The sequence below is a fragment of the Macrobrachium rosenbergii genome, chromosome 22 (assembly GCF_040412425.1).
Source record: "Macrobrachium rosenbergii isolate ZJJX-2024 chromosome 22, ASM4041242v1, whole genome shotgun sequence".
In the NCBI taxonomy this organism is placed as follows: Eukaryota; Metazoa; Arthropoda; class Malacostraca; order Decapoda; family Palaemonidae; genus Macrobrachium; species Macrobrachium rosenbergii.
Window position 1 is genome coordinate 24,508,379 of NC_089762.1, and position 26,327 is coordinate 24,534,705.

The 26,327-nt window shown below is 36.1% G+C and overlaps 1 protein-coding gene across 8 annotated transcripts in view; it reads right to left on the reverse strand.

Moving 5' to 3' along the window:
• LOC136850667 (rab11 family-interacting protein 4A-like) overlaps positions 1-26,327 on the reverse strand; it is a 396,666-nt gene that overhangs the window by 209,734 nt on the left and 160,605 nt on the right. For all 8 annotated transcript variants that reach the window (XM_067124430.1, XM_067124431.1, XM_067124428.1 and 5 more), the window contains exon 3: positions 9,885-9,952. In XM_067124430.1, coding sequence (XP_066980531.1) covers positions 9,885-9,952 — 68 coding nt within the window. The remainder of the gene's footprint in view (positions 1-9,884; positions 9,953-26,327) is intronic.

The following is a 26,327-nucleotide window of genomic DNA, read 5'->3' on the forward strand; positions in this document are numbered from 1 at the left end:
CCTCGAAGGGAAATAGAAATTATTGGAATTTCACAAATTGTCCATTCGTTGCATTTTTTATCAAAGAAGAGGGCAATTATATACTGCGAGATAATCATTCTCTCTCTCTCTCTCTCTCTCTCTCTCTCTCTCTCTCTCTCTCTCTCTCTCTCTCTCTCTCTCTCACACACGCGGGTAAGAAAATTTCTTTACGCTCCTTCAGCAACTTAATCCAAGAAACTGTTAAGGACTTGAGAAGTGTGATAACATTTCCAGCATTTATTCCAATTCCCTCTAAACAAACAAACAAACACAAACACACGCATAAATACCAGTAAATCGCCAGGAGGAAAAATGGAACTGAAGCTGTGCCAAGTATTATCATAGCCGTCCTTTGAGTCCTTGTTTTGGTCGTTTTAAATTTGAAGAGGGAGGGAGTAGACAATCCCTGGAGGTTCATTTGAAACTTTACAAATACTCTGCGAGAATAGAACGTATGCAATTGACTTATTTCTTCATATTAATGTTTTAGAACATGCTGTAAAATGGACGACTACTGATGAAATTGCCCAGTGACAATATCAACTGTAATAATACTGAATCAAGTAAAATTAGGAAGAATGGTCACTTGACTGGTGACCTTTATAAATTAGACGAGTGGTTGGGTAACTGTGTAACTGGACAATTGACGACTCAAGAGTTTCTGTTCTTCGTTTTCTCACTTTTTGTTGTCATCTGCGCGAAGAGACACAGACGGCTTTTTCCTGTGTTGTGAGTACCTTGAAAGATGTGCTTAATACACGAAAGCGCCTGGTACAGCTTCAGTCCCAACTTCCTTCCTGCTGATCTGCTGACATTTCAGTAACGTGGTCTGTGACTTCTAGATGCACGGGTACATATATATATATATATATATATATATATATATATATATATATATATATATATATATATATATATATATATGTATGTATGTATATGTATGTATGTATGTATGTATATGTATATATCTATATATATATATATATATATGTGTGTGTGTGTGTGTGTGTGTGTGTGTGTGTGTGTGTGTGTGTGTGTGTGTAATCCTGTACCGTGGGCCTCGAAAGCATAGGGTGCAAAGTCTGAACATATTGTTCTAAATAAAATAAGTGGCAACTGATGTACTTTCTTCACTTTTTATTGTGCCACTACATAAAAACGGGATCTAATCTTTCAGAAAGTACTAAATATGAATCATTAATGTCATATTGGTATTAATGACAATACTGTAAGACGTATCAGTCTCCTGTCACACACTTCTCGAACGAAACATTTTGAAAGTTCCAAAGTGATTCATTCAGCACCAGAGCTGGTCAGTATGCAAGATTTTCTACCACTATGTCGACTTAATTACGAACCTTACAGACACTACTGATTTATTCAGTTTCGCGTAAAAATAAATTCTTAATAAACAGATTATTTCTGAATAATTTTTTTTTTTTTTTTTACATTTGAAGAAAATAATTGTCTCCAAATGTTGACACCTCGGGAAGAGCTGACCAACTGTCAAAATGGATCACATGAGAGAATGTAAATAAACTGTTAATTTTTCTACTACTTTTATGAAGAAAAGCTACTTATAAAATGAATAGACTTATTTACTGTGTTTCATTGCGAACCATCAATACATGGTTCCTTGTTTAAAAGTAATAACTAGTGTAACTAGAACAATAAAAAATAAATTCTTTTCATTTTACTGAGCTTCAAGCAATAACGAGCGCACCTAGTCCTACTAGTTCACTTCAAAATCACCACAGTTATAAATCAGACAATTCTCACTTTAATCAAGTTATTTCGTCCTTTGACTCACTGCCTAACGGGCTCATAGCCAAGGACTTTTTCGTTTACGAAATGTATACAGTAAATTCGTACTAATACCGACGAGACAAAAAAAAGAAAAGAAAAAGCAAGTATGTATTTGGAATTTAGTTTTCACATACAACTAAAATTAAAATAAAATTCCAACCAAGCGAGCAATTAGCCAGTCATGACTAGAGATGCATGATTGAGTCTCAACGACTAGCAGAGTAAGTGAAGTCTTCCCAAAATAACACCATGAAGTTTGCTATCTAAGCATATTTAATCACTAGCTCCAGAAATGTATTTATTTACAATTTTTTTTTTCTTTTTACCAAGCAGGGGGAAAACAGATGTGGCAGGATTTGAGAACGAAATAACACACGGTCAATTATAATAAGAAAAGTCGAAAGTTAGAAGCTCTCAGTGCTTAGTAGAACGGATAATTATATTGTCAGATGGAAACACGGGTTACTTGACGATTTCTTCTATTGCCAATGTTTGCTAGATTTTCGATGCCGAACGAAAATTTCAAAATAACCACCACATAGTTTTGAAGCTTACTGTACATATTCAATGGAAGTTGTATTTTCTGATTACTTGTACCAACTCCATATGCTTGACTCTTTGACCTTCTGTTGTTCCCAAAATAACTGGGAAGAGACTATGGATGCATTTTCCCGAGATGTAACCGAGCATTGCACCAGCCCGGACCTTTCCGTGAAAAAAGCGGGACGCCATATCTTAAAAAACTAACCATAGAATTTTCTTGAAAGTAATCTCATTACGTTTCCCACACCCAAATTCCTTTGCAATTTCCATAACTAAACAACCTAACCCAGCCTAACCTAACCTAACCTAACAGGGCATGGCAAAAAACCGGAGCTGGTGCAATACTAGTATACACCCCGGGAATATGCTACCGGGATTCTATAGCCACAGCTTAGTCTGAAGGCCTCACTATCATGCCCTGGCAACCTCCTACCAATGAGTCGGACGCACCGTTGACCCTAACGGTAGGTTGCCACGGTACAATGACGAAACTTTCAGATTCGTTGGCCGCCGCTATAGTAACTGTAGCATAACAAAGTATTTGAACAGCGAAAGTAACGGGAAGAAATCGAAAATTTGTTGAAAATTTCGTAAGGGCATCCCAGTTTCACATTTTGCACTAATTAGTGGCTGCTGTGAATTTGGAGAGTGGAGTTCCACCTTTGAAGATTTTCCATGTCACACTTCATGAAGAAGGAAGTAATCAATAGTGTGATGATATTCGATAGTTCTGCAACACTCAAATAAAAAAAAACACGCACACATATTAATACTTAATTTACCCTGATTCAAAAACCTCATAACTTTAAAGACGACCCTTGTATACTACACCGTTCAATGTATAACAGAAAAGACTTTGGCTTATCAAAAGAGCAACAATTTGATTTGCCCATTCTTCTCTTGTATCCATCACTTTCTTTATCTACTATGCATTTGCAGTAGTGTAACCCTCTCTCTCAGTCGGGCCATTAGCTCTGTTCTTCTCATGCGTAAAAATTAACAACCGGGAACTTTTCCCACACTGAGGCTAACATTCCCAGTGGTTCAAGCGGGAAACAGGTAGCGACTTAAACAATGACAGATGCTGATGGAAAAAAGAACCTAATTTTGGGAGGTCTGAGCACAAGGTGACACGGCAGTTTCAATTCTATCCGCAGTGCTGAACTCGAGCCATTTACAATCACTCAACTGGAGGAAGATATTAATGGCAAATATGTTTCCATCGTTAAAATTTTTCTGATGCGAGTGTAAGTAGAGCAACAAGCCAAATTGGTCGCTGAGAAAAGATGAAAACAATGCTTGCAGATTTAGAGTTTTCTTATGGAACGAACTTGAAAACCAATGGTAAATATCACTGACTGATAGACCTCTCTACTGACTAAGTATCAAGTGTGGAGGAAACAGAAGAAACAGATAAGGGGGCTTGGACTTGGATGAGTAAGATCGACTGGACTAAGGCTTTTGGCGAAAACCCATACTAGGAGCATTATTTTTACAAAGGAAAGTAATCTATTATTGTTACTACTAATACACACACAAACAAAGCCACTCCAACATCTTCTAAAAACATAACAGGTACCTCACACGTCTCGACTGTCGACCTAACCGCGCAACGACTCCTCGCTGCTGGTAGAAAGGGCGCCGGTGACTGGTAAAATATATGTACATATGCTACCTGGGTCTAAGCGATGACAGGCAGGGCAGCCGACCGAGACTAATACAGTCTACCCCAAAAGCCAAATCAAAGTCCTTCAAAAAGAAGGCATCGTGCTTACCCCATACAAATGGGAAAACAAGCACGTTAAAAGAAGAAGATAAAGTACCACAGTTCAACGAAATTTCTTCTTAGTTATATTTGTCCTTAGAGAATAGCCTATACGGCATCAATAACCTAGATATTGTGACGACAGTTTTAGTAACCATACATCAGTCAATCAAACAATCCTTAGAGAATTTGAACAGGTAAGCTGGAAGACACCAAAAGGAACAGATAAAAAGTATAAGGAAGAAAGCAACGCAACTGGTGCCGAAGGTAACCCGCAATGAACACCATCAACAAAGTGCAGGAAGAAGATCAAAGATCCAGAAATTAATATAAAAGAGTTTTACACAATATAACGCCTTTTTTTAACGCCCTGTTGAGCATCTCATAAATAATTTAAATGTGGAGTGCTACGATATTAGATTAAATGAAAGAATAGGCAGTGTTATGCAATATTGGGAAAATGAAGTAATGAACTCCAGTTAGGAATTCAATAACAGTAACTGTAAGAAGGTCATTTGCAATTATATTTATTCTCGTTACGAGGTTAGTCTCCACCTCCTCAGATTTTCATGTATTACTTCAACTAAAAAATGGGACAACGATGCTCTGTATTTCTAATGTTACACAGCAAAAATTTCTGCTGTTTTATGTACACATGATCAATTTCCTGTAACATAAAACCACACCTAAATAAATAAATAAATAAATAAAATAAATAAATATGGCTAATCATATATATTAATAAATAAGAAGCCACAAAAAATCACCCGGCAAATACCACACTTCCATTTAAAGATGGATCTTACTAGCTTCCAAAGGGAAACTAGGCGGGCGAGCACATACACAGATACACACATGCATACGTGCACAGTATGTCTTCCCATGACAGGGAGGAGAAAACACTGGACGGAATCTCTCAAGGTTACCCGAGTCGGGATTTTCATGCTTGAGAAACGCCGATGGCGGCCTCTGCTGTTGCCACCGCAGCAAAAATCCATTAGACGCCAGTAAACTAACCTACCATCAACATTCTGTTTATCTCGATTTTTTTTTTATTTCTTCTATTTATTCCAGTCATTATTTCATTTAATAATTATTTATTTCGAACGTCGTCTCTCATTTCCTACTTGGTTTTACCTAATCGTTGCAAGGCCCACTAACTGTTATTGCATATCCTCCCAGACATCCTCATATTACGTTGTCCTGTCATTAGACGTTTCTTTCTTTCTCATTATTCCTCTCCCTTCTCTATCTCCATTCCCATTTCGTGTTTGGGTGAGGAATCATTTCGTGTGCGTGCGAGGTTATTCAACCGCTTCCCAGTAGTATATAAAACTCAGGATGAAACTCAGGTATGCTGACATAAAAAAAGGACTTTAAACCTGGAATTCACAGACACGGATGCACGCACGACTCACGGAATTAGAAACCACCTGTAATCGGAGACCGTTGCACCTGTGCTAAACAAATTTCTACTTTTACAACTAGAGCCTCACACAGCTGTTCAACAGTCTACATGTTATACGCTTTCCATCTAGTTTCTTCAACTTCTCATTTCCTCATTATTTTTTTAATCCTATTATTCATCATCTCAGTGATCACATAGCTCTGGAGTAGAAGATCTTGTTTGTGTGAAAATGAGACATCAATTAGTAGGCAACAATAAAAAATAATCCTGCGAAAACATCTACTTTTATATTAGGCTACGCAACAAAACATATAGTTGCACACAACGAATGCAACTTTTTTTTATAACATTTATCAAAGCTAATCACATAAAAAATGTAATTATCGAGAGCCATGAGTATCTAAGTTTTCCGGACTTTTGGGCTGGCTCTAAGCAGTGGAAGCAAGCCGTTTAAGATACGTGAACTGACTGAATATTCTAAATGTATATAGACTTTAACAGAATAATAAAACTGCCTTATCTTGGAAGCTCCATGAGGTTACTGATCATCTTCCAATCGCTGAACCCACTGCTTTTCCAATATAAGAAAAACATCGAGAGTTCCTTTATTAATGTAAATTTAAACAAGAAAGAAGCTCACTTCAATGGTGGGTCACTCTATAGACTATATTATGTGGATAGAAGCATGGGTTAAGAAATGAGTAAAAGCCAAAGGATTTCTGAACAACTGAGTGATCGGGGTCATAGCATTAATCCGAACAACACATACCCTTCGGGTGAACACCGAAACCGATAAAGCAGATCTCTTAATGAGATTTTCCTAAGCCCTATTCTGAAACAAACGACTCGGCCAGCCACCCCTCTGACAGACTTATTGCACTCTACATGAACGCTAACGACAGTGAAATCAATCTGTGTCCTAATTTTTCCTCGTCAGAAGTTCAGCAAACCAATTACCGTTTATAAATCCTCCTCATAAATGTCATTCCTTGCCTGTATCTAGCGCATAAATACTTATTTCACAAACCTTTTACAACAATAATCAAATACTTAGATATGGCAGTAGCCAAACTATGTTATTTACCACTTTTAATTGTCTGGTGAACCTTCCTTCCCCATCAATTTAGAAGATTAAGGTAGAAGACATTCAAGTATACAGTACACTGCTTTCATACTTTTAACATTAAATAACGCACAGTAACACTTGGCTTCCTTACTCTTCTTCAAGACCCACAATGCGTCAATCAGCACCATGACAACACCTTTGCATGCCGTCTGTTCCACGAGAATCATATACAACTGTAATCATAGAGTCTGGGGGGCCTTCCCTCATCAATTTTTCGTGATTGCCCACGGACACGAACTCTGACCCGTTAGCTTACGCTCCCCAGAGAAGCTTTTTCTTCATTTTTTTCCTTGACCTGGAGATACAAAGTCGTGTCCAAGCTGCACCAGCATTTCTCTCTCTCTCTCTCTCTCTCTCTCTCTCTCTCTCTCTCTCTCTCTCTCTCTCTCTCTCTCTCTCTTTATCTGACGACACCGCAAAAGTCACTTCATAGATGAAACAAGACTGTCTTCTTTTTGCTCTACCAGGCGACTCTGTTCGAATCACTTCCTGCATGCAGCAGCTCGATGTCTATTCGTCTCTAATTAGGGGAGAGGGAAGTTACTCAATCGATCCCCCGACACGCATTCAGACACGTACCAGGGAATATAAATTACCCTCTAATGCTCAAATTAACAAACCCAAAACCCAGAGGATGCGGCATTCTCAAAATCATATAATACGAATGCATATAAAATCTGTTTGACTTTATTCCCTTGTGGACTCGATAGATATATAGTTTTATTTTTAGAATCAATGTACCCTCGTATTTCCTGTCCTCGTCTAAATCATTTTACGTACATTACCGAAGCAACCTTCAAATGCCGATAGTATGCGCAGTTGGTTACTCAACAGGAAAATAAGGTAAACAAACAGGGCATCGATCCGATACAACGGGTTAGAGCAGCTGCAATGGCTTCACTGTAAAGGTTGACTGATTGATTCACGATGCGCCAAGAAATATCAACAAAATGGAGCAAGTGATTATGAAGAGAAGGAAATTTAAAATTGAGACCTGCGCAATAAATGAAAACTTTGTTCGGTAATAAATGAAGACATTTAAAGTACAACAGTTCTCTCTCTCTCTCTCTCTCTCTCTCTCTCTCTCTCTCTCTCTCTCTCTCTCTCAAAGACCATTGACTAGACGGAATTACGGTTCACTGGTTACATTCCTTTTTTCCTTTCTTTAAGCCTCGAAGGAAACGGCATCTTTAGACATGTTGACCATCTATTTTAATGAGCTAACGATCCAACAGAGAAAGCGCGTTTCATTAATTACATATAATGATTTTCTAAGTCTCTTTTTGTTTATGGAAATTTTAAGCAATTTTTCGACATTTAAACATATTTTCCCAGTGTTATGAAGGTATTAAAAAAGCTCTCATTGCATACAACGATCCTCAAGGCGTTGTCACTCGAAACACGTTTCTTGCATCTTCGAGCAGTCTGCCTCCAAACTTTGCCCCACTTGGCAATCTTAACGTTGCGTTTGTTCGAGCTAGCGTGAGACTACCTTAACACATATGCGTCCTGTCAATTTGGTCTCCCTTACAAAAAACAAAAATAAAAATAAAAACTTCGCCACCTAGTGCAACGTCTGAGGGCTGATATGTGCTACAAGATGCCAAAAAACAAAACATTCAATGCCAGTGCCTGTAAGTCCCTAATGTAAAAAAAAAGTTGGATCTCCTACGCATGCGCACCAAGGTCGGTAGGTGGGACGAGGGTCTAAATTAAAGAATGGGGTGGCACGGAGTGCGTGGGACATTTCTTTGATGCGCCAAACCAAAACGCGCTTCAATAGCCATCACGCTAACCGGCACTTTTTTAAGCTGGTGTTTAATAACGGAAAAGGAGTTTTCCTGCATCTAGTTTTTTTTAAAGCTTTATACGCCCATGCATTCATACTCAGTGATAAAGCGTTTTTACTTCCTCCTTTGTTATTTACTTTACTACAAGCTGTTGTTGACTTTACACACAATGAACAAAACCAAATGACATCATGTCAACATCATGAAATTAGATTCGCTTCTTGCGTTCACTGTGGCGACAGTAATTTAAAACAATGTTTTGCAAGTTTTTTACAAACATGAGAAAATACTACTTCTTACCGAGTACATTTACTTCGAGGTTATTTGAAGAAAATAGTATAACTGGAAAATCAAATTAGGTAATGAGTAACATGTTGAGTAGGTAATTTGAATTGTTTCGCTTTTCCTGCCTGGTTTTTCGTTGATGTTATTAATGTAACAACCGTAAAAGGAATTACACTACAAATTGCTTCGGCGATGAGTCATCTCTGAATCTCCCGTGAGGTTACATAAAGATACTGTCGTAATGTGTTGCTCTTTTAAATTTACATGCAATTTTTTCTTAATGACTCTTGCTCACAATAACTTGCAACAGCCAAGAACTGCCTGTAGGTGCAATTAACCATTAGGAACTGCCCGCGTGTACTTGAAACTGACTTGGCTATCTAAAAGTAATAAGAACTGTCAACAAATGACAGTAACGACATGAAGCCTCCTGTAAGTGCTAATCACAATCCAGAAGTACCGGCAAAATTAAGAAAAAAATTCTGCAGTTATCTCTAACTACCTGTGACGACAAGTAATTGTTTATATCTACCGGGATTCCCTGAAATTTGTATTTAACTTCCTAACTATTGGCAGGTAGATCTAACACTTCGTTCGTGATTAGGCACCACTCTTTCCTCTCTGCTTCCCTTTCTCTTTCTTAATACCACCAAGCATGGACTATACATGGGCAGGGTTCTGTCCGTCCCAACAGAAAATCAATAAAACCGTTTCGAAGTCACTGACCCTTCTCACTCCAGCTTGCTCTGCCTTCTCTGAGTCCTACGGATTCTGACCCATTGTCCTATAAAGCCTCCAAGACGTGAATGTTGACGAACTAAACTTTTATACCTTTGCAGAGGCAGGTGGAATTAAGCTTACGCACAAAGCCATTGGAAAAACGTGGCCCGAGCGAACAGATCGATCCCCCTCGCCTGACCGTCGTAACAGACCTTCCTCTGGGGGTTTGTCATTCCTTCCTACAAGCGCTGTGCCAACCTTGACTGATATACCTGACAGACTGACATTTCTCTAGAACTCCGAACTAGAATGACATGCTCTTCATCACACGGATTTTGGGAAAATTTTATAATTTTTTCTTCCTCTCTGGAAAGATAAAACTAACCCAAAAAATTCGAATCTCGTTCTTTGTAAACTCACCGTCATTCTGGATGAGGCTATGCCATCCATGGTGTCTTCGCCGGCGTCACCACCATCTTCACCCATTCCTGAAAATAATAATAATAATAATAATAATAATAATAATAATAATAATAATACTAATAATAATAATAATAATAATAATAATAATAATAATAATAATAATAATATAATAATAATATATATATATATATATATATATATATATATATATATATATAGATATATAAATATATATATATATATATATATATATATATATATATATATATATATATATATATATATATATATATATATATATATATATATTTATACATACACACAAATATATATATGTGTGTGTGTGAGTGAATATGCGTGAATTATTATCTTTAAAGTTCTTATACGCAAACATAAGAATATAAAAACTTATACATCGAAGAGTAGGAGTTCATACTCTGTCGTTTAAGACAGACAATATAAAAAGTCATTGTCCATACTGATTTTACTACATCACACAACCATTGCCTCAATTTGTTAGGTCAATATGAGTGACACTATTGCTCGGCGACCAATAATTGATATGATTCCTTACTGTTAACCTTTCTCTAGAATAACAGTAAAGCCCCAAAAACTTCTCTGAACACAATATGCAAAAGAATGGAATGTTTTTTTTTTTCTAAAGAATTCCTTTTAAAGACAATTACAAAAACAAAAAATGGGAGTTTTCATGCACTGAAGGACAGTCACTTCCTAATGAATACCTGTTTAAAGACGCATAAAAACGCACTGAGTTTTTCTGCCACTGAAGGACAACCAGCTTCCCACTACCTGCCCTGGAGACAATTCAACTTATGCAATAGACCCTACAAATAACAGTCTTGGAATGAAGCGAAAAGTCACACTTGTTAACTGTAATTGTGAGATGTCACTTAATCACTATGCCCTGAAAATGCATTTAATAGACATGATGAGGACGAGCATTTTATTTTTAGAATTGGAACCATTGAAGGACCGAAGGTTTTGGAGAGAGAGAGAGAGAGAGAGAGAGAGAGAGAGAGAGAGAGATAAGTAGGCACATTATCAACACCAAACATCAAAATAATAAGCCTGAAACCGAATCAAAAGAGAAGACCGAGAGAGAGAGAGAGAGAGAGAGAGAGAGAGAGAGAGAGAGAGAGAGAGAGATCGCCGTACAAAGACCAAGTGAACTTCTATAGATATATCATATCTGCGACGCTCGCAACAACGACAGTATCGATATACTGCAACAAAGGCCTTTGGCTGAATAAAAAAGAAAAGAAGGATAAAGAGAAAGAAAAAAGAATCCCCAAAGTTGAGGGGCGTTCTTACGTGACTCCGTGAGAGGGAAGGAACTGAATGTCATGGCGAACGCAACCCCCATTTTTCTCTTCCGCTGAAATGATCGAATCACTATCGCCAACTCACTTCTGAAGTTCACGATAACGGCAGTGTGATCATGCCTTCACGGATATATCATAGTTGCCACACAAAAACATTAAGAGAGCTTCTGCATCAATCTAAGCAACATATGAATATCGACGAGGAATTTCAATGATATAACGTAAATATAAGTGGTAAGAAAAACCAGGTACGGGTCAATGCACAATGGCAGATGTAGTTCAAGCGCCATTTATTTTCACTTCAACTTTTTCTACAAACAGGGAAGTATTAAGTCCAACGGTTTCAGTGTCCCTTGATAATTTGGTAAAATTTCATGAACGCCGAAATAAAATATATATATATATATATATATATATATATATATATATATATATATATATATATATATATATATATATATATATATATATATATATATATATATATATATATATATATATATACACAATATAGTTGGTGTAATTTCGCTGTTTCTTGAAAAAACTATGAAAGTCTCTCTCCCTTTGTCACAAGACTTTCCCCGACCAACTGAAAAATAAAAATCCGCATACAACTACAATAATTATAAGACAAGCTCATTTCAAAGGCAGTCTAACGATAACCTGACTGAAATAACCTCCATATAAATACTCTTACATAGGTGATAATTAGTATATTACATTAGAAACTAAATTACGGACGAAACAACACTGATGTTAAACTTAGCTATAATCGTTTTTGACAAGAGTGTGACGAGGACTAACGATGCAAAAACAAAGTAATAGGAGAGAGAGAGAGAGAGAGAGAGAGAGAGAGAGAGAGAGAGAGAGAGAGAGACTTGCGCGTAAGCAAATTCAAAACTGCGCTAGTCGGCGGGCTGTGACCCTGAAAAACACATGCGATTCAATCACTATTGTATGAATCTACTTTGATGTCCAATGTCATTACACCTCTGTTTTTTTTTTCCTTCTTTATGATGCCAACGATACAGAAAGTATGAGATAATGGCATATAAATAAGTTTAATATAAAAAAATGGATTATAGAAGAAATGGAAGTACAACATAAGGCTTCGCAAATAATCGCGTCGTTAAAATGATCTAATCAATTGACTTTATTAACTATCTTCTAATCCTAATTCAATATCCTTCTCTTTACCAGTGAAAAACTTGCGTACGCAGGCAGCTGACCCGGCCCTAACTTCTCGGTAACAAATATTTAAAGATACACATAACTTCGAAAAATACAAAAACAAACAGAATGACTCGGCTAAATACATAACGTCCGTCCCATTTCGCTGGCGGAGGTAATTGCCTTTGAAGAATTAACACCGCAGCCGTCCATTCAACCTTCGAAATCGTTACATACATTTCGCTGATCAAAGGGAATTAGACAAAAGAATGCATTGCAGGGCCTTTAATGGATAATAATTTCTCGATATTACGGGCAAAATATGCAGACAAGACATGCAAGGTCCTAAGGAACTTTTTTCCTAAACCCAAGACCTCAGGTGATTTAAAGTTGATTATTTTTCTGGCCAAATATATGCAGAAGCAGCAATTTAACTTAGTTAATGGTGAAATGTTCTGCTGTACCAGAGCACTCACTAATGAACCATGTATGATTATTTCTCACTAAAAGACATAAGAATTAAAATGGGATTATGCCATAAAAAATGAAAATCTAAATCGAGAGAGAGAGAGAGAGAGAGAGAGAGAGAGAGAGAGAGAGAGAGAGAGAGAGAGAGAGAGCTTTAATTTGATACTCCTAATAACTGTAAATACATCTAAACAGAATCTGTCAGCAGAATATCAAGGCTATGACCCACATCGATACCGATTACGTTGACTTTAAAGAAGAAGAAGACGAAGAAAACAAAGAAGCATCCCAAATAATGCCCTTGGTCCTCATTGGGCAAACCATTACATATCTATTTAGGTCCATAGAATTACAGTGATTTACATCAATTGCAGACGTTCATAGAAAGATAAAAGATGCAAGACCAGATTCTTATCTCAGCAAATAAACGTAGAAAATGGTGGCATTAACGGCAAATAATCAAGTAAATAACTGGATATGAGCAGGTGGGAAGGGAACACTAAACCCGAGAGTACCATTAACCCAGGGGTCTGTTCCCTAGTAAGGGATCCCAGTCCAAGGTCCAGAACATCACTCCTTCCCGCCGCTAGCCTTGACCTATAACACCTGTGCTGGTCTGTGTCAGGCGCGTAGCAAATAAGGCTAAATGTTTTCGTTCTTCTCTTATGGGAATTTAGACTAAGTAAACTGACATTTTCCTACCTATTTAGTCTCGAAACTGGGTGGTTGATTATATCACGTGGCACTTACGTGCGAGATTTTAACTATATTGCATGTTGCATTGTTTCACCCTAAGTATTTCACAGAAGTGAAAGAACTATCAAATACTAAATAAAGGCTTTAGGAAATTCAGGGTATACATATAAGGAATATGGTCCGACTATAGCGCTATGCTAACCAAATACATTTTCTTAAAACTAATCCCTCAACCGAGGATATGGATACAGTAGCTTCTTATTCTATCTTACATCACATGTACGTTTATCGCTTTAGTGCTTTCCGGAAATATTTATTCCAATATATCGGATGAAACATACAAACATTTTGTCAATTCGGGGTGCATCGGCCCATGCAAATGCCCACTGCATTTTGCATGAGGTGATTCATAACCCGATAACACAATGGCGTTGGCAAACCGAGGCACACTGTAGGTCTTGCAATATCGTATTACTGCAGGATATATTAGCGCATGCACAATCGTTAAAAGCCTGTCTATTCAGTCTGACACGGAATACGTCAAGTTTAACACTGACGATGCTGAACTTTTCGTTAGCATAAGTTTTATACTGACTATGGATAATTCTTCATTTGCACAGATAACAATGACAAGGGGGAGTTTTTCTTTCGCTCATTTATTACTCTGACTATGGCAGTTTTTCATTACAGCGACTAAGGGAAGTTTTTATTAGTTCATTTACAACAAAGAAACAGACAAATGACATTCGTTCAAGTATAACATAGGCCATGATAGTTTCTTAAATTCTCTCATTTACGACAATGACTGGTTCGTTTCCAGTTTTCTCATTTATCAAAAAAATTAGGCAACTTTTCGCTAGTTACCTTACAACACTGGCTATGGAAGGATTACGTAAGACCATAACGGGGTGGTTCTTGTCAGAATTTACGCTTCATTTAACGTCATGATCCGTTTAGGGAAGAATTTGCCGGTAGCATGAGGTCGAGATTCGATTTGTGATAGAATTTAAATGTGAAATCAAAGCAGAGTCAGTTTGAGAATACTGGCAACGTGAGATAAAGATTCGGTCTGCGATCGATTTTACGTGTTGCAGCACAAACATGAATCAGTTTGGGAGAGAATTCACAGGTGGCAGAAAAATCATGAATCAGTTTAGGAAGGAATCTGCAGGTGCCATACGGTCAAGATTAAAATTCTGATACAATTTGTGCGTGTGGAATAACGTCAAGGTTTGTTTTGGAAGAGGATTTACAAATTTACTCTATTACCGGATGTAGATGCAACCTCCACTGATGATTTGTATGCAGTCGTGGTACGATGTCATATATGCCTTATCTTTCAGAATGGGAATACTACCACATACTCATAAAGAACAAGACAAAAAATGGTTATTAATTCGTTTAGCAAGCTTCCACAGAACATGATATCCATAAATGTTGCATGGTAAAGTACAAAAGAAAGAAAATAAATACAAATTGAGATGCGTTCAAAAAGGTCTCATTATTCTGTTTTCCTTCCAACAAATGTGTGATGTTCACATGCTGTCCATTATATTTGGGATCAACTGAGCTGTATTTATATAACACAAATTCTAGGCACTCGCGTACTTTCATAATACTGTCTTGACAGTTCCTCCTTGGATAAATAATAAAAACTGGTCACAGTACCGTCTTTCCTTGTAATCTTTTATGATAAAAATCGAGATTCACTCCTAAACGTCACTTAATTCAAAATCCAAAACTACAACTCCCAAAGTTATAATAATTCTGCAAACTTTGTGCAGATTATCATGCAAATGGGACTGCAAACAAACAAAGCATAACTCCTCAAACTTTTGCTAACTTTATTTTTGAAGCGTGTTTGACTTTTTAGTGGAATAATGTTTCGCGCAGCATATACAGCAGTTGCTGAGGGATTACATAATTTCGGATACATAATTTAATCACTCTAAAATTGTATACAATTTCTTTTTTTTTTTAATTTACAAAGTTATGTTTAGAGTACCTTACAGTACATTTCTAATCTTTTGTTTTTCCCTTCTTTCCAGTTCGCATTCAAAGGGGGAGAACATAAAATAGATTTCATCTACAATATAGGTTTCCAACTGTTGTGTATGAGAAAGACCCTCGTAGCTTGTTAAACAACAATCATGGTATCCCAGTGCTTTCAAAGGAAAAAACGCTATATAAGAATTGCTCAGGAAAAACCCAAGGGATAGCTAAAAAATTTCAAAAAGAGGTTATTCAATACTTTACCAAAGAATCAGTCAAAATGACATTACTTAAATAATACGGTTATACTGATGAGTGCCAAGTAAGTAATTTGTACTCTCTCCTTCACAAAATTTAGATCTATATAACTGAAATTAATCATTCATGAAACGTTATTTTATATAGAATAGTTACAACGGAGCAAACATTCGCTTAAAAACGCACACGAATAATAATAATAATAATAATAATAATAATAATAATAATAATAATAATAATAATAATAATAATAATAATAATAATAATAATAATAATAATATTTCAGTTTCGTTCCCAACCGTCGTGAAGAAGCCAAGTCTATTTTCCGAACCGTCAACATCCTGCAATTCATCACCAAAGTTCATCGGTGCCTTGCAGAGCCGAGAACGTCAAAGTCCCTCAACAAAAGCCAAGTTTAAATAGATTCCATTCGCCCCCAACAGATGGCGTCGCACAAGCTGGAAAAATCTTTATGAGTGGCCTCCGTGCTTGAAGCTTAACTGCATTTAGGGAAAATGAAATGTGGCGCGAACGTTCGAAAATCAAGTGGGATTTTTAGGTTGGCTGAAGCCATAAGAACATTAGACGTGGAAACCAAAGAACATTATGCACTGCACTTTCTAAAATAACTCGCCCAACAGATTTTACATCCATACGTCTCTGTAACTCTTGTCAATCATTCGTATGACAAAAGTATTCGCGTTCTGTTCTCGTAAAGTAATCACAGCAAATATAACAAAGAGGGGTGAAACAATAGGTAGAAGCATCACCTAAAATGTCAAAAGAGTTCAGAAGTTATATAGAGTCGGAATAAATGTAACCTTTAGAAATTTAAATGAAGAACGACTGCGCTACTCAATTTAAGGAGCTGCAGACAGTGATGATTATAATTCTTTTCACATAATTACTGCAGCTGTAATTTTGGAATATTATAGCACAGAACTAATTCCTTATCACATCTGCTGTCAAGCAAATTTCCTTTTCCGTCAATAATATAAAAAAAATTAAATAAGTTTATTTGTTTCTGGAGACAGATATTTAATGGCGGTGTACTTCATTAAGGTGATAACTGAACCTTCATAAACAGCACACGATGCGAAAGGACGTAATTAACTTTTTAACTTTTTCTATGAAAATAAATTAAGAAATTACAAAAGAGAAAAAATGGGATTTCGCAATATACCTAATTAACTCATGAAGTGACGGGGATGGTAACGCCCACGGAATATAGATCTACGTCAGAAATAACGCCAAGACGAGCCTAATATTTTCATTTCAAACTGAAATTATTTCTGACCATTCCGTACACATGACGCAACAATAAATAAAAAAAGGCGGGGGCTCGTCGAACAAATTTCCTGTCATATGCAAAAATGAATAAACTGTGCACAAATACCAAATGCAAATTATGTTTACATAGCGTTTTAGTATTGAGAACAAGTGAATCAATAAATATGCAGAGAAACAAATACGTACATACATACACACACACACACACACACACACACACACACACATATATATATATATATATATATATATATATATATATATATATATATATATATATATATATATATATATATAGTTAAAAAAAAAACAAAATGGCAGCCACTGCCACGTTTATTCTCAAAATACTACAAGTATGAAAGGATCAATAATGGCATTAACACTAGTACATGAAAAAAAATCCCCCAATAATCCTTTCATATAAATGCTATTCTTGATTTTCATAGACCCCCAGCTACCTTCCCTGCTTCCCCAACTCTGTGATAGCCATTTTCTCTCATCCTAATATATATTCAGCTGCATTTACTCCAAAATACCTGTACAAACCTTTCGGCTTTGCTATAAACATCCTTAGTCTTTTAGGATTCCGCACTGAAAATCGAAATCATTACTTATCTCTCTTGAAAGATGAGTGCATAAAGTAAGTCACCGTTCACGATGTTCCGAGCCAGAAGGTTCTTAAATGTCTGACTTAATATGACAAGTGTAAGTTACTGACAAAGCTACATATAAATACACACACGTACACACACATATATATACTCGTGTGTGTTATCAAGTACTGAAGTGCTTGATCACATAAAGTTATTTACGGTTCTGGAACTTGCTAAGTGGGATTACGTCATAAAAAATACTATTTATTTGTTTAAGGTGTAATCTAGTTTATAACTTATCATAACAAGTTTTTGCAAGAAAATACAAATTCAAATTGACAGCTTCCACGCAAGCAGAATCTCTCTCTCTCTCTCTCTCTCTCTCTCTCTCTCTCTCTCTCAACACCCACCCACACCAATCTCTCGAGCTTTGATGCAACAACGACATACAAGTTGCATAATCAATAATTTCTCTCAACCCTTACTAAATAATCCGACTACTCTCAGCCACACTTCGTCCCCACCTCCTAAGATACATTCAGAACACGTGTTAGCTCCCCCCCGCCCCCGCAAAGGAAACGGATGTGTTTGTAAACGAGATACAGCTAGATCCCCTTGAAAGAAATGGAGAGAGAGAGAGAGAGAGAGAGAGAGAGAGAGAGAGAGAGAGAGAGAGAGAGAGAGAGAGATCTTGCAACGGTTTTCCCTTAAAATGAAGTGACTCCCACGAAAAAAGAAAATAATATTATTAAGTTGCTGGACTGATGTTTTATATTTCAGAGTCGTCGGTATTATAATCCTCTTTATCATCAGTGATATTTTCGTCAGAGGAAAAATATATGTCCTGCTGGGAAAAACGGCTACAAAGCTAAATTCATTTTTCCAAAAGGTATCGGTTTCCTTCTGCTATTTTATTCAATCTCATTATCAACCACATTCATATCCTTGGTTACCGCCGTTGTATTTTACAACTCCTCAGTAGCTAAAGGATCTTCAAACGTTTAACGTTCAAAATTACCGTTTCATTGTTATTAAGCCTTCCGCTGTATTGCGTCATCCGCAACTCATGTGAAATATTACCCTGAACTCAAGGTCTCCGCTTGAATTTGACTGAAATAACACAGTAAATCTAGCTCTCGTAACCCCTATGCTTGTTACATAAAAGTGAGGGAAGTCCTTTAGATAAAGATAATGCTCATACAATGCAAAAAGGCTGCATTATGAGCTCCCACTATGAATTACGCGAGCAGCTGGTAGATAAGCAAACTTGTTTCGTCGACCATGTTTCCACGTGGATCCGTAATTACATGGAACGCGACTTCCCACACTGAGTCTGAGTCTGTCACAGAAAACAGAACCCACAAGGTACTTTGCCAGCAAAGTTGTCTCATTTCAGATCATCTAGAATTTGAAATTTTCCATTTGAAACCATAACATTATGGACAATTTAGAGAAAAAAAAAAAAAAAAAAAAATATATATATATATATATATATATATAGTATATATATATATATATATATATATATATATATATATATATGTATATACATATATATATATGTATATATATATATATATATATATATATATATATATATATATGTATATATATATATATATATATGTATATATATTTACATACGTACACAAACAAATAATATATATATATATATATATATATATATATATATATTTATATATATATATATATATATATATATATATATATATATATATATATATATAGTATATATATATATTATATATATTATATATATATATATATATATATATATATATATGTATATATACATACACATGGTAATGCAATCACTATCCGTATCTTCACTTGAAAACAGGAGATCACATCCACTTAAGTCTGTCCAAAGCTTCCAAGAAGCTCTATGAATGTATCATATTAGGATAATTTCATGCTCATTAGATTTCCAAAAAGAATGTGTGTGTGTGTGTGTGTGTGTACACGGTTATCAAAATTTGCTGCAAAATACACAGATTATGAGCAACAGTACACTGTAAGAAGCCACCAGAACGTACTAAATATTCTCTTCCTTAACTATTGAATTTATTATCTAAATCACTTCGGTCTCTCGTGTGATGGAAACGACAAAGCAAGATTCCTTCCTGCAATTCGCCAAAAATAAGTTCCGCTGACTCAAGGCTAGGCTCTCAATATTCAGACCCAAAGTCCCATCGTTAGACTACGGCGTAGTCTCACGAGCGCACATATTCACTCCGGAAATGAATGTGCAAAAAAAAAAAAAAACTATATACAAGTAAGTTAAAAGAGAAGAGTCTCATCATGATCTGGACAAAACAAAACACCTACTGGCTTCAACTGGTAACATTTTAAAATCACATTAGCAACAAAGTTTTTTTGGAAAAGACGAATTTGCACTGAAAGCATAACTGAAATACTAAAGCATCATACTGTTGAGGGTGACCTGGTGTGAGACTAAAGGCCACTTAATACGACACTAAAATAAAGTAAACAATACGGATGTGATCAAATAACACAAGCACAGGAAGTGGGGCGAAGAAAGATAGTACAATCCTTTATTTTTCACAGCCTCGGTGAAGTTCGGAACCTCATACATTCTAGTCACATATACCCACAATATATTTCTATTCTGGCCTGCGTAGGAAATCTCTTTGTTTTTTTTTTTATATTTGTTTGTACATAGGACATTACTTTACTTATTTTGAAAATTTAGCAAACAATTACACTTTATTTCTGCATTTGCTGTGAATAATAGTCTTACACGTATAGCAAGAACGATAAACGTAAAAATACAATAATTTTCGATGGATTGAGAGCTAAAGATAAAATAATGACCTGTTTTCCCTAGTTTTATCTATGGGATTCATACTGTGTTTTAGTAAGATATACGTATATTATACACACATACATTCATACATAAAGTTAACGAGCGCACATCTATGTGTGCGGGCACTCGAGCTCAACAGAACTAATGAATATGAATGTTTTAACACTTTGAGATAAATGAGGACACTTGTAACACTGACAGCACTATTTTCACTGGAGACATTTTTTCTTTAACTACGTCGGTTTCTCTCTCTCTCTCTCTCTCTCTCTCTCTCTCTCTCTCTCTCTCTCTCTCTCTCTCTCTCTCATCTGTACACCTAAAAAAAGAAAGTCTTTCTAGTCATCAACCCTTCCAATATAGTAATTAATAATTATCCTGTCTTAATTGACCACTTACTCACTCCAGTCACTTTTATCCCACTGTGAACTATCGCCTCTACCACCAGACTCTTAATTGTCTTGCGTCATCCCAATGGGTCTTCAATTTCCAGTGATTCTCTTTTTATTGCCCGCTGGGGACTCACTGCCCCGACATAAAAGGAACCAGTAAAAGATGTTATCCCCTTTGGTAATACACGGTGAGCAAACAGTTTATGCTGATTTGCAGTTTTCAAATACGTCAGAAAGACGAGCATATACTTTATAACGATACAATCATCACTTTTATAAGAGGTAAGATTTTAAAAATTACATTTATCTGAAAAGACACAGAGAACGATACTACTCAAATTCGTCCAGTGAAGCTCTTGAAATAGTATCACATCATGTATGCAGCATCGCAATGTAACAAACAAGGAAGTAATTTCGTGTAAGTCTTATCTCAATGGCTGATCGCTGTTTCTATCAAATGTACGGATGAGTTTCATTTGAAATATTTTCCCGTGGCATTTTTTCTAACTGAACATGAAGTGCTGTCATTCCTTTACAAAGGATGATCGAGAAATCCCATTATATCAAAGGCAATATTATTCAGTACATTTAACTAGCCACTCAGAAAAGTTAGACGTATTATGTTTTGCATATGTGGTAAGCACAGTTATTTTGTCACTGACACCAAAATTAAACATCTTATTAAAGTTATATATATATATATATATATATATATATATATATATATATATATATATATATATATATATATATATATATATATATATATATATATATATATATATATATATATATATATATATATATATATATAATTATAATATATAATTTAATGTTTACACGTTATTTCCAGCAGTCTTTTAAGCGATTCTTTCACTAACGTCAATCATTCTCATCGGAAACGAATCATTTTGTTTCGTCCCTTCAATACGAAAACTGTGATTTCCCCGTTGTTTCCCACAATCTGTGGTCGCTGGGTCTTTGGGAGAGGTATCAAGGGTGTGTTCGGGAGGTTTATCTCAAAAATTGGTCATTTCCGACAAAGATGAAGGCCAAAATGCATCGACATGTATCAAATATAGACGGAATTTTTTTTTATCTTACTAACTTTTCTTACTTTCTATTTTTTCTTATGCTGTGCCATAATACGCCAATCTTCAGTTCTGTAGTCTTCTATTACCAATATCTGAAATAATTCTACCGTAGTAGTTAAAATCAAGTAATAACCTTCAGTACAAGTCTGGACAAACGCATATGTCCCATGGCAGGAAACTACAAATATATATGTCCTTTTTGTGTTCAGTGGAGATTCCAGGTAGAGAAAATATATGTCCTTTTTGTATTCAGTGGAGATTCCACATAGAGAAAATATATGTCCTTTTTGTATTCAGTGGAGATTCCAGGTAGTGAAAATTTATATGCCCTTTTTTATTCAGTGGAGATTCCAAGTAGAAAAAATTTATGTACTTTTTTATTCAATGGAGATTCCAGGTAGAAAAAAATATATGTCCTTTTTGTATTCAGTGGAGATTCCAGGTAGAGAAAATATAGGTCCTTTTTGTATTCAGTAGAGATTCCAGGTAGAGGAAATTTATGTCCTTTTTGTATGCAGTGGAGATTCCTGATAGAGGAAATATATATTCTATTGTATTCACTCATCTTTCAAGATGTGGGCTATCAAGATGTTTGTCCTTAAGAAATCTTGATTTTCAGTTATCATTCTGAATATTTCTTTGGTATTCTTTATCAGTATATCACATTTGTCATCGCCGTAGGGAGGTAATGCCGTTAGTGTATCTCATGGCGGTGCACTGTAAGCCTTACTCAAGGTTCTTTGCGGCGTCCCTTCGGCGCCTAACTGCAACCCATTGCATTCTTTTAACGATGCCTCCGTTCACATTCTCTTTCTTCCATCTTGCTTTCCACCCTTTCCTGACAGTTGTTTCCTTGTGCAACTGCGAGGTATTCCTCCTCTGACACCGTAAAGCCTATTTATTCTTAATTTCCCGCCAAGCGCTGAATGAACTCATAGGTCCCAACGTTTGACCTTTGGCCTAAATTTTATATTCCTTTCCTTTCTCATTTATAATGGCTAAGATTATAAATACCTGTTGATGATAACAATTCATTATTTAAAACTTTCTTCTTTACTTAGAAATAATTAAAAACTCTAATGGTTATATTTTTCCAACTTGACTTAACAATCTATTCTCATTGTTGATTATGTCTTTTTCAGGCTAAAACAAGCTTTCGAAGCAGTTGTGAAAAAAAAAAAAGTTTACTGAGGATGGATGACAAAGGCAGTCATGCTTCTTCAACATGAGTACCTACTGTAAGTAAATACTTATACTTTATAGTCCTTTTCAATCATTCTTTTGAAACTGAACAACATAGGTTCTGGGCAAGAGCAGTCATTTCATGAAGTGTGTCTGTGTGTGTGTGTGTGTGTGTGTGTGTGTGTGTGTGTGTGTGTGTGTGTGTGTGTGTCCCGACGATGCGTGAACAAGCATCTCGCAAAAGCTCTTGGTACGGATCTCCTGAGTGTTATTTTCCCGTGGTTTTCGTTTATACTAAACCATGTGCATCTCCTGTGATTTTTCTGAGCATAATGAAAACCACGCGCAACTGGATAAACTAGAACATCACTTGAACAACGAATCAAACAGCTTCAATACTCTGTGAGAACTGACCAGATATCGAATGCATTATCTGTACACAAGAGAGATTCAAATCATCCTGTCAGCTGGTGTAAAGCACGAGCCAAAGTTCCGTGCATCGACTCAGTTGAAAGGAATGTTATTGGCAGCGTATTAATCTTAAAGCTGGCCGCACATGCACATGGGACACTTTTAGTGGAAAGTGGCTAGCCATTAAGTGGCCGGTCACTGAAATAAAATATGGAACATACATTAAATTCGTATGGAAGAGCGCAGACGAGCCACTAAAAGAGTGTATATGAAGTGGCTACTAAGCCTCTAAATATATATATATATATATATATATATATATATATATATATATATATATATATATATATATATATATATATATATATATATATATATAATATATGTGTGTGTGTATATACATAGTATACATATACATATATATATATATATATATCTTCAACAACTTGGTAGCTATAAATACAAAAATAACCTGATGTCTAGATGAACAATAAAACGGACAATTATACCCAACGTAAGTGAAACAAATCTATTAAACAAATAAAGGAGAAATTCAAACAAAACGATAAACTGGTAGTTACAAAACTCGCGAGTTAAACTTAATATCGATTAACTCACAACACAAGAGCTTCTCTTGAGTCAACCTAATGAGGCTGAGAGCAAAAAGGTTTTATTAATAGTGTAACAGGAGGAAAACCTCGTAATTGCACTTTAACACAACTGTTAGGAGAGGGTTGAGGAAAGTAAGATGGAAGAAAGAGAATAAGAACGGAGGTATGGTAAAAGGAATGAAAGGGGTCGCAGCTATTTGGCCATGCACTATAAAGGTGCTCTAGTGATGTGCTGGAACGCAGGGCACGTGAGTCAAAACTGTCAGTTTGGAGATTTAAAAAAAATGCTTCCTTTAATCCTGAAAAAATACGCAAGACAAAACCGAGTTTTTCTAGTTAAAAATGATCAGAAACCCTATATACAAGATCTAGATACACCCTATAGGAGCGTAGTGCCACCAGTGTACCTCACGCAGTGCACTGCAGGCATTACTTTGTCAAACCACTTTAAGGAAGCCGATCGAGACAGTTAAGGGTAGGCGCACCAAAGCAAATACACCTATATTTTATTATTATTATTATTATTATTATTATTATTATTATTATTATTATTATTATTATTATTATTATTATTAAGATGAACCCTATTCACAAGGAACAAACCCACCAAAGGAGCCACTGACTTGAAATTCAAGCTTCCAAAGAATATGGTGCTCATTAGGAAGTAAGAGAAGGTCAAGGTCCTTTAAATATACTCTGAGAGAGAAGGTCAGGAACTAGTGAGTCAGCTGGTTGGACCAGTCCTTCATACCATTCAGTTTTATCAATTAAAACTTCCCGTTTCTCTATTTTCAATATAACGTATTTTTATACAACAAAAAATAACATCACAGTATTCCATTGCTTTTCGGGTCTCATCGTCACAAACTGTCGCCTTCACCCAACTGATATGGCTTGCTGGAAGTGCAAATAGCTTACTATTTCACAAGGGCAAGACGTTAACCCTACTCTCAATCCTCCTCCTTCAACGGAGCTTGAGACAGGCAGGAGTGTACAAAGCTCTAATGGCAGAGTTGCTACGCCAAACGGTGCAATTTTAAATAACAAAGCAAAAACGAAAAGGAATATATAATTTTCCATCAGGCAGACAAAACTGAAAATGAGGCGAACTCACTTTCAAAAGAACAAACTACCACTGAAAGAGAAAACGTTATTTCACAATTACAGTACACTGAGGTCATTCAGCCAGTCACCCCCAAAAATTACAGAAGAAAAACACAGTCTTTGTAGTAGCTGCTTAACAGTGAGATACATTTTTTTCATTTTTGTAATTCATGAGGAAATGTCAGCTGTAAAGTCGTCTTATCAAAATTTACTCCATATAATAAAGCGAAAATCATAAAAATTTCACAGCACAAAGGGTCAAGGAGTTGACATTGCAGTGAAAGTTGTATAGTAGCATGACGAAAGGAAAGGGAGGGGGGGGAACTGAGGTGATATGTTAGTTTAATATGCAGAACAATGAAGATGGAAAGTTGGGGAGAACGTGACATTAGTTGTAAACTGATATACACTACTTGTGGGGGAGAGAGTGATTGGAAGGAGAAAGAAGTTAATGTGAGAGGGAGAGAGTTTATACCCATAAATGGCCTGTAGAATGGTTCCATACCTGGTCGAGGTCCTTTGTTGAGTATTGTCAATGACGACCATTACATTAAGTCTGACTTTGGAATAGAGTGTGACCTCCCACATCGAGATCGAATTGCGTCCTACATGTATTAGGCTTCATTAGTATCTCTCAGCTAACCAGTAACAGTTATTTCAATTCGTTTAGAAGTAATTACAAGAAACTGATCACATTCTTTGTCGCTTTAAGCATTGCACACTTCGAAAAATCATGCAAGTTCCCTACTGTCTTCTTGATGTTGCGTAGCATTTCCTAAGAGAGAGGAGGAGGAGGAGGAGGAGGAGGGGGAGGAGGAAGGGGGTGAGAAAGCGTCAAACACTGCCAATACGCAACCAACACATGTAAGGGGGACGTAACAATTGAGGGAAAATCTAGCTCCATTGTTTTGAGCGTGGGAGAGAAGACGACCCCGGAGTGAAAATGGATGGTCTCTCAGGAAGAGGGGTGACTCACCTACAGCTGGACCAT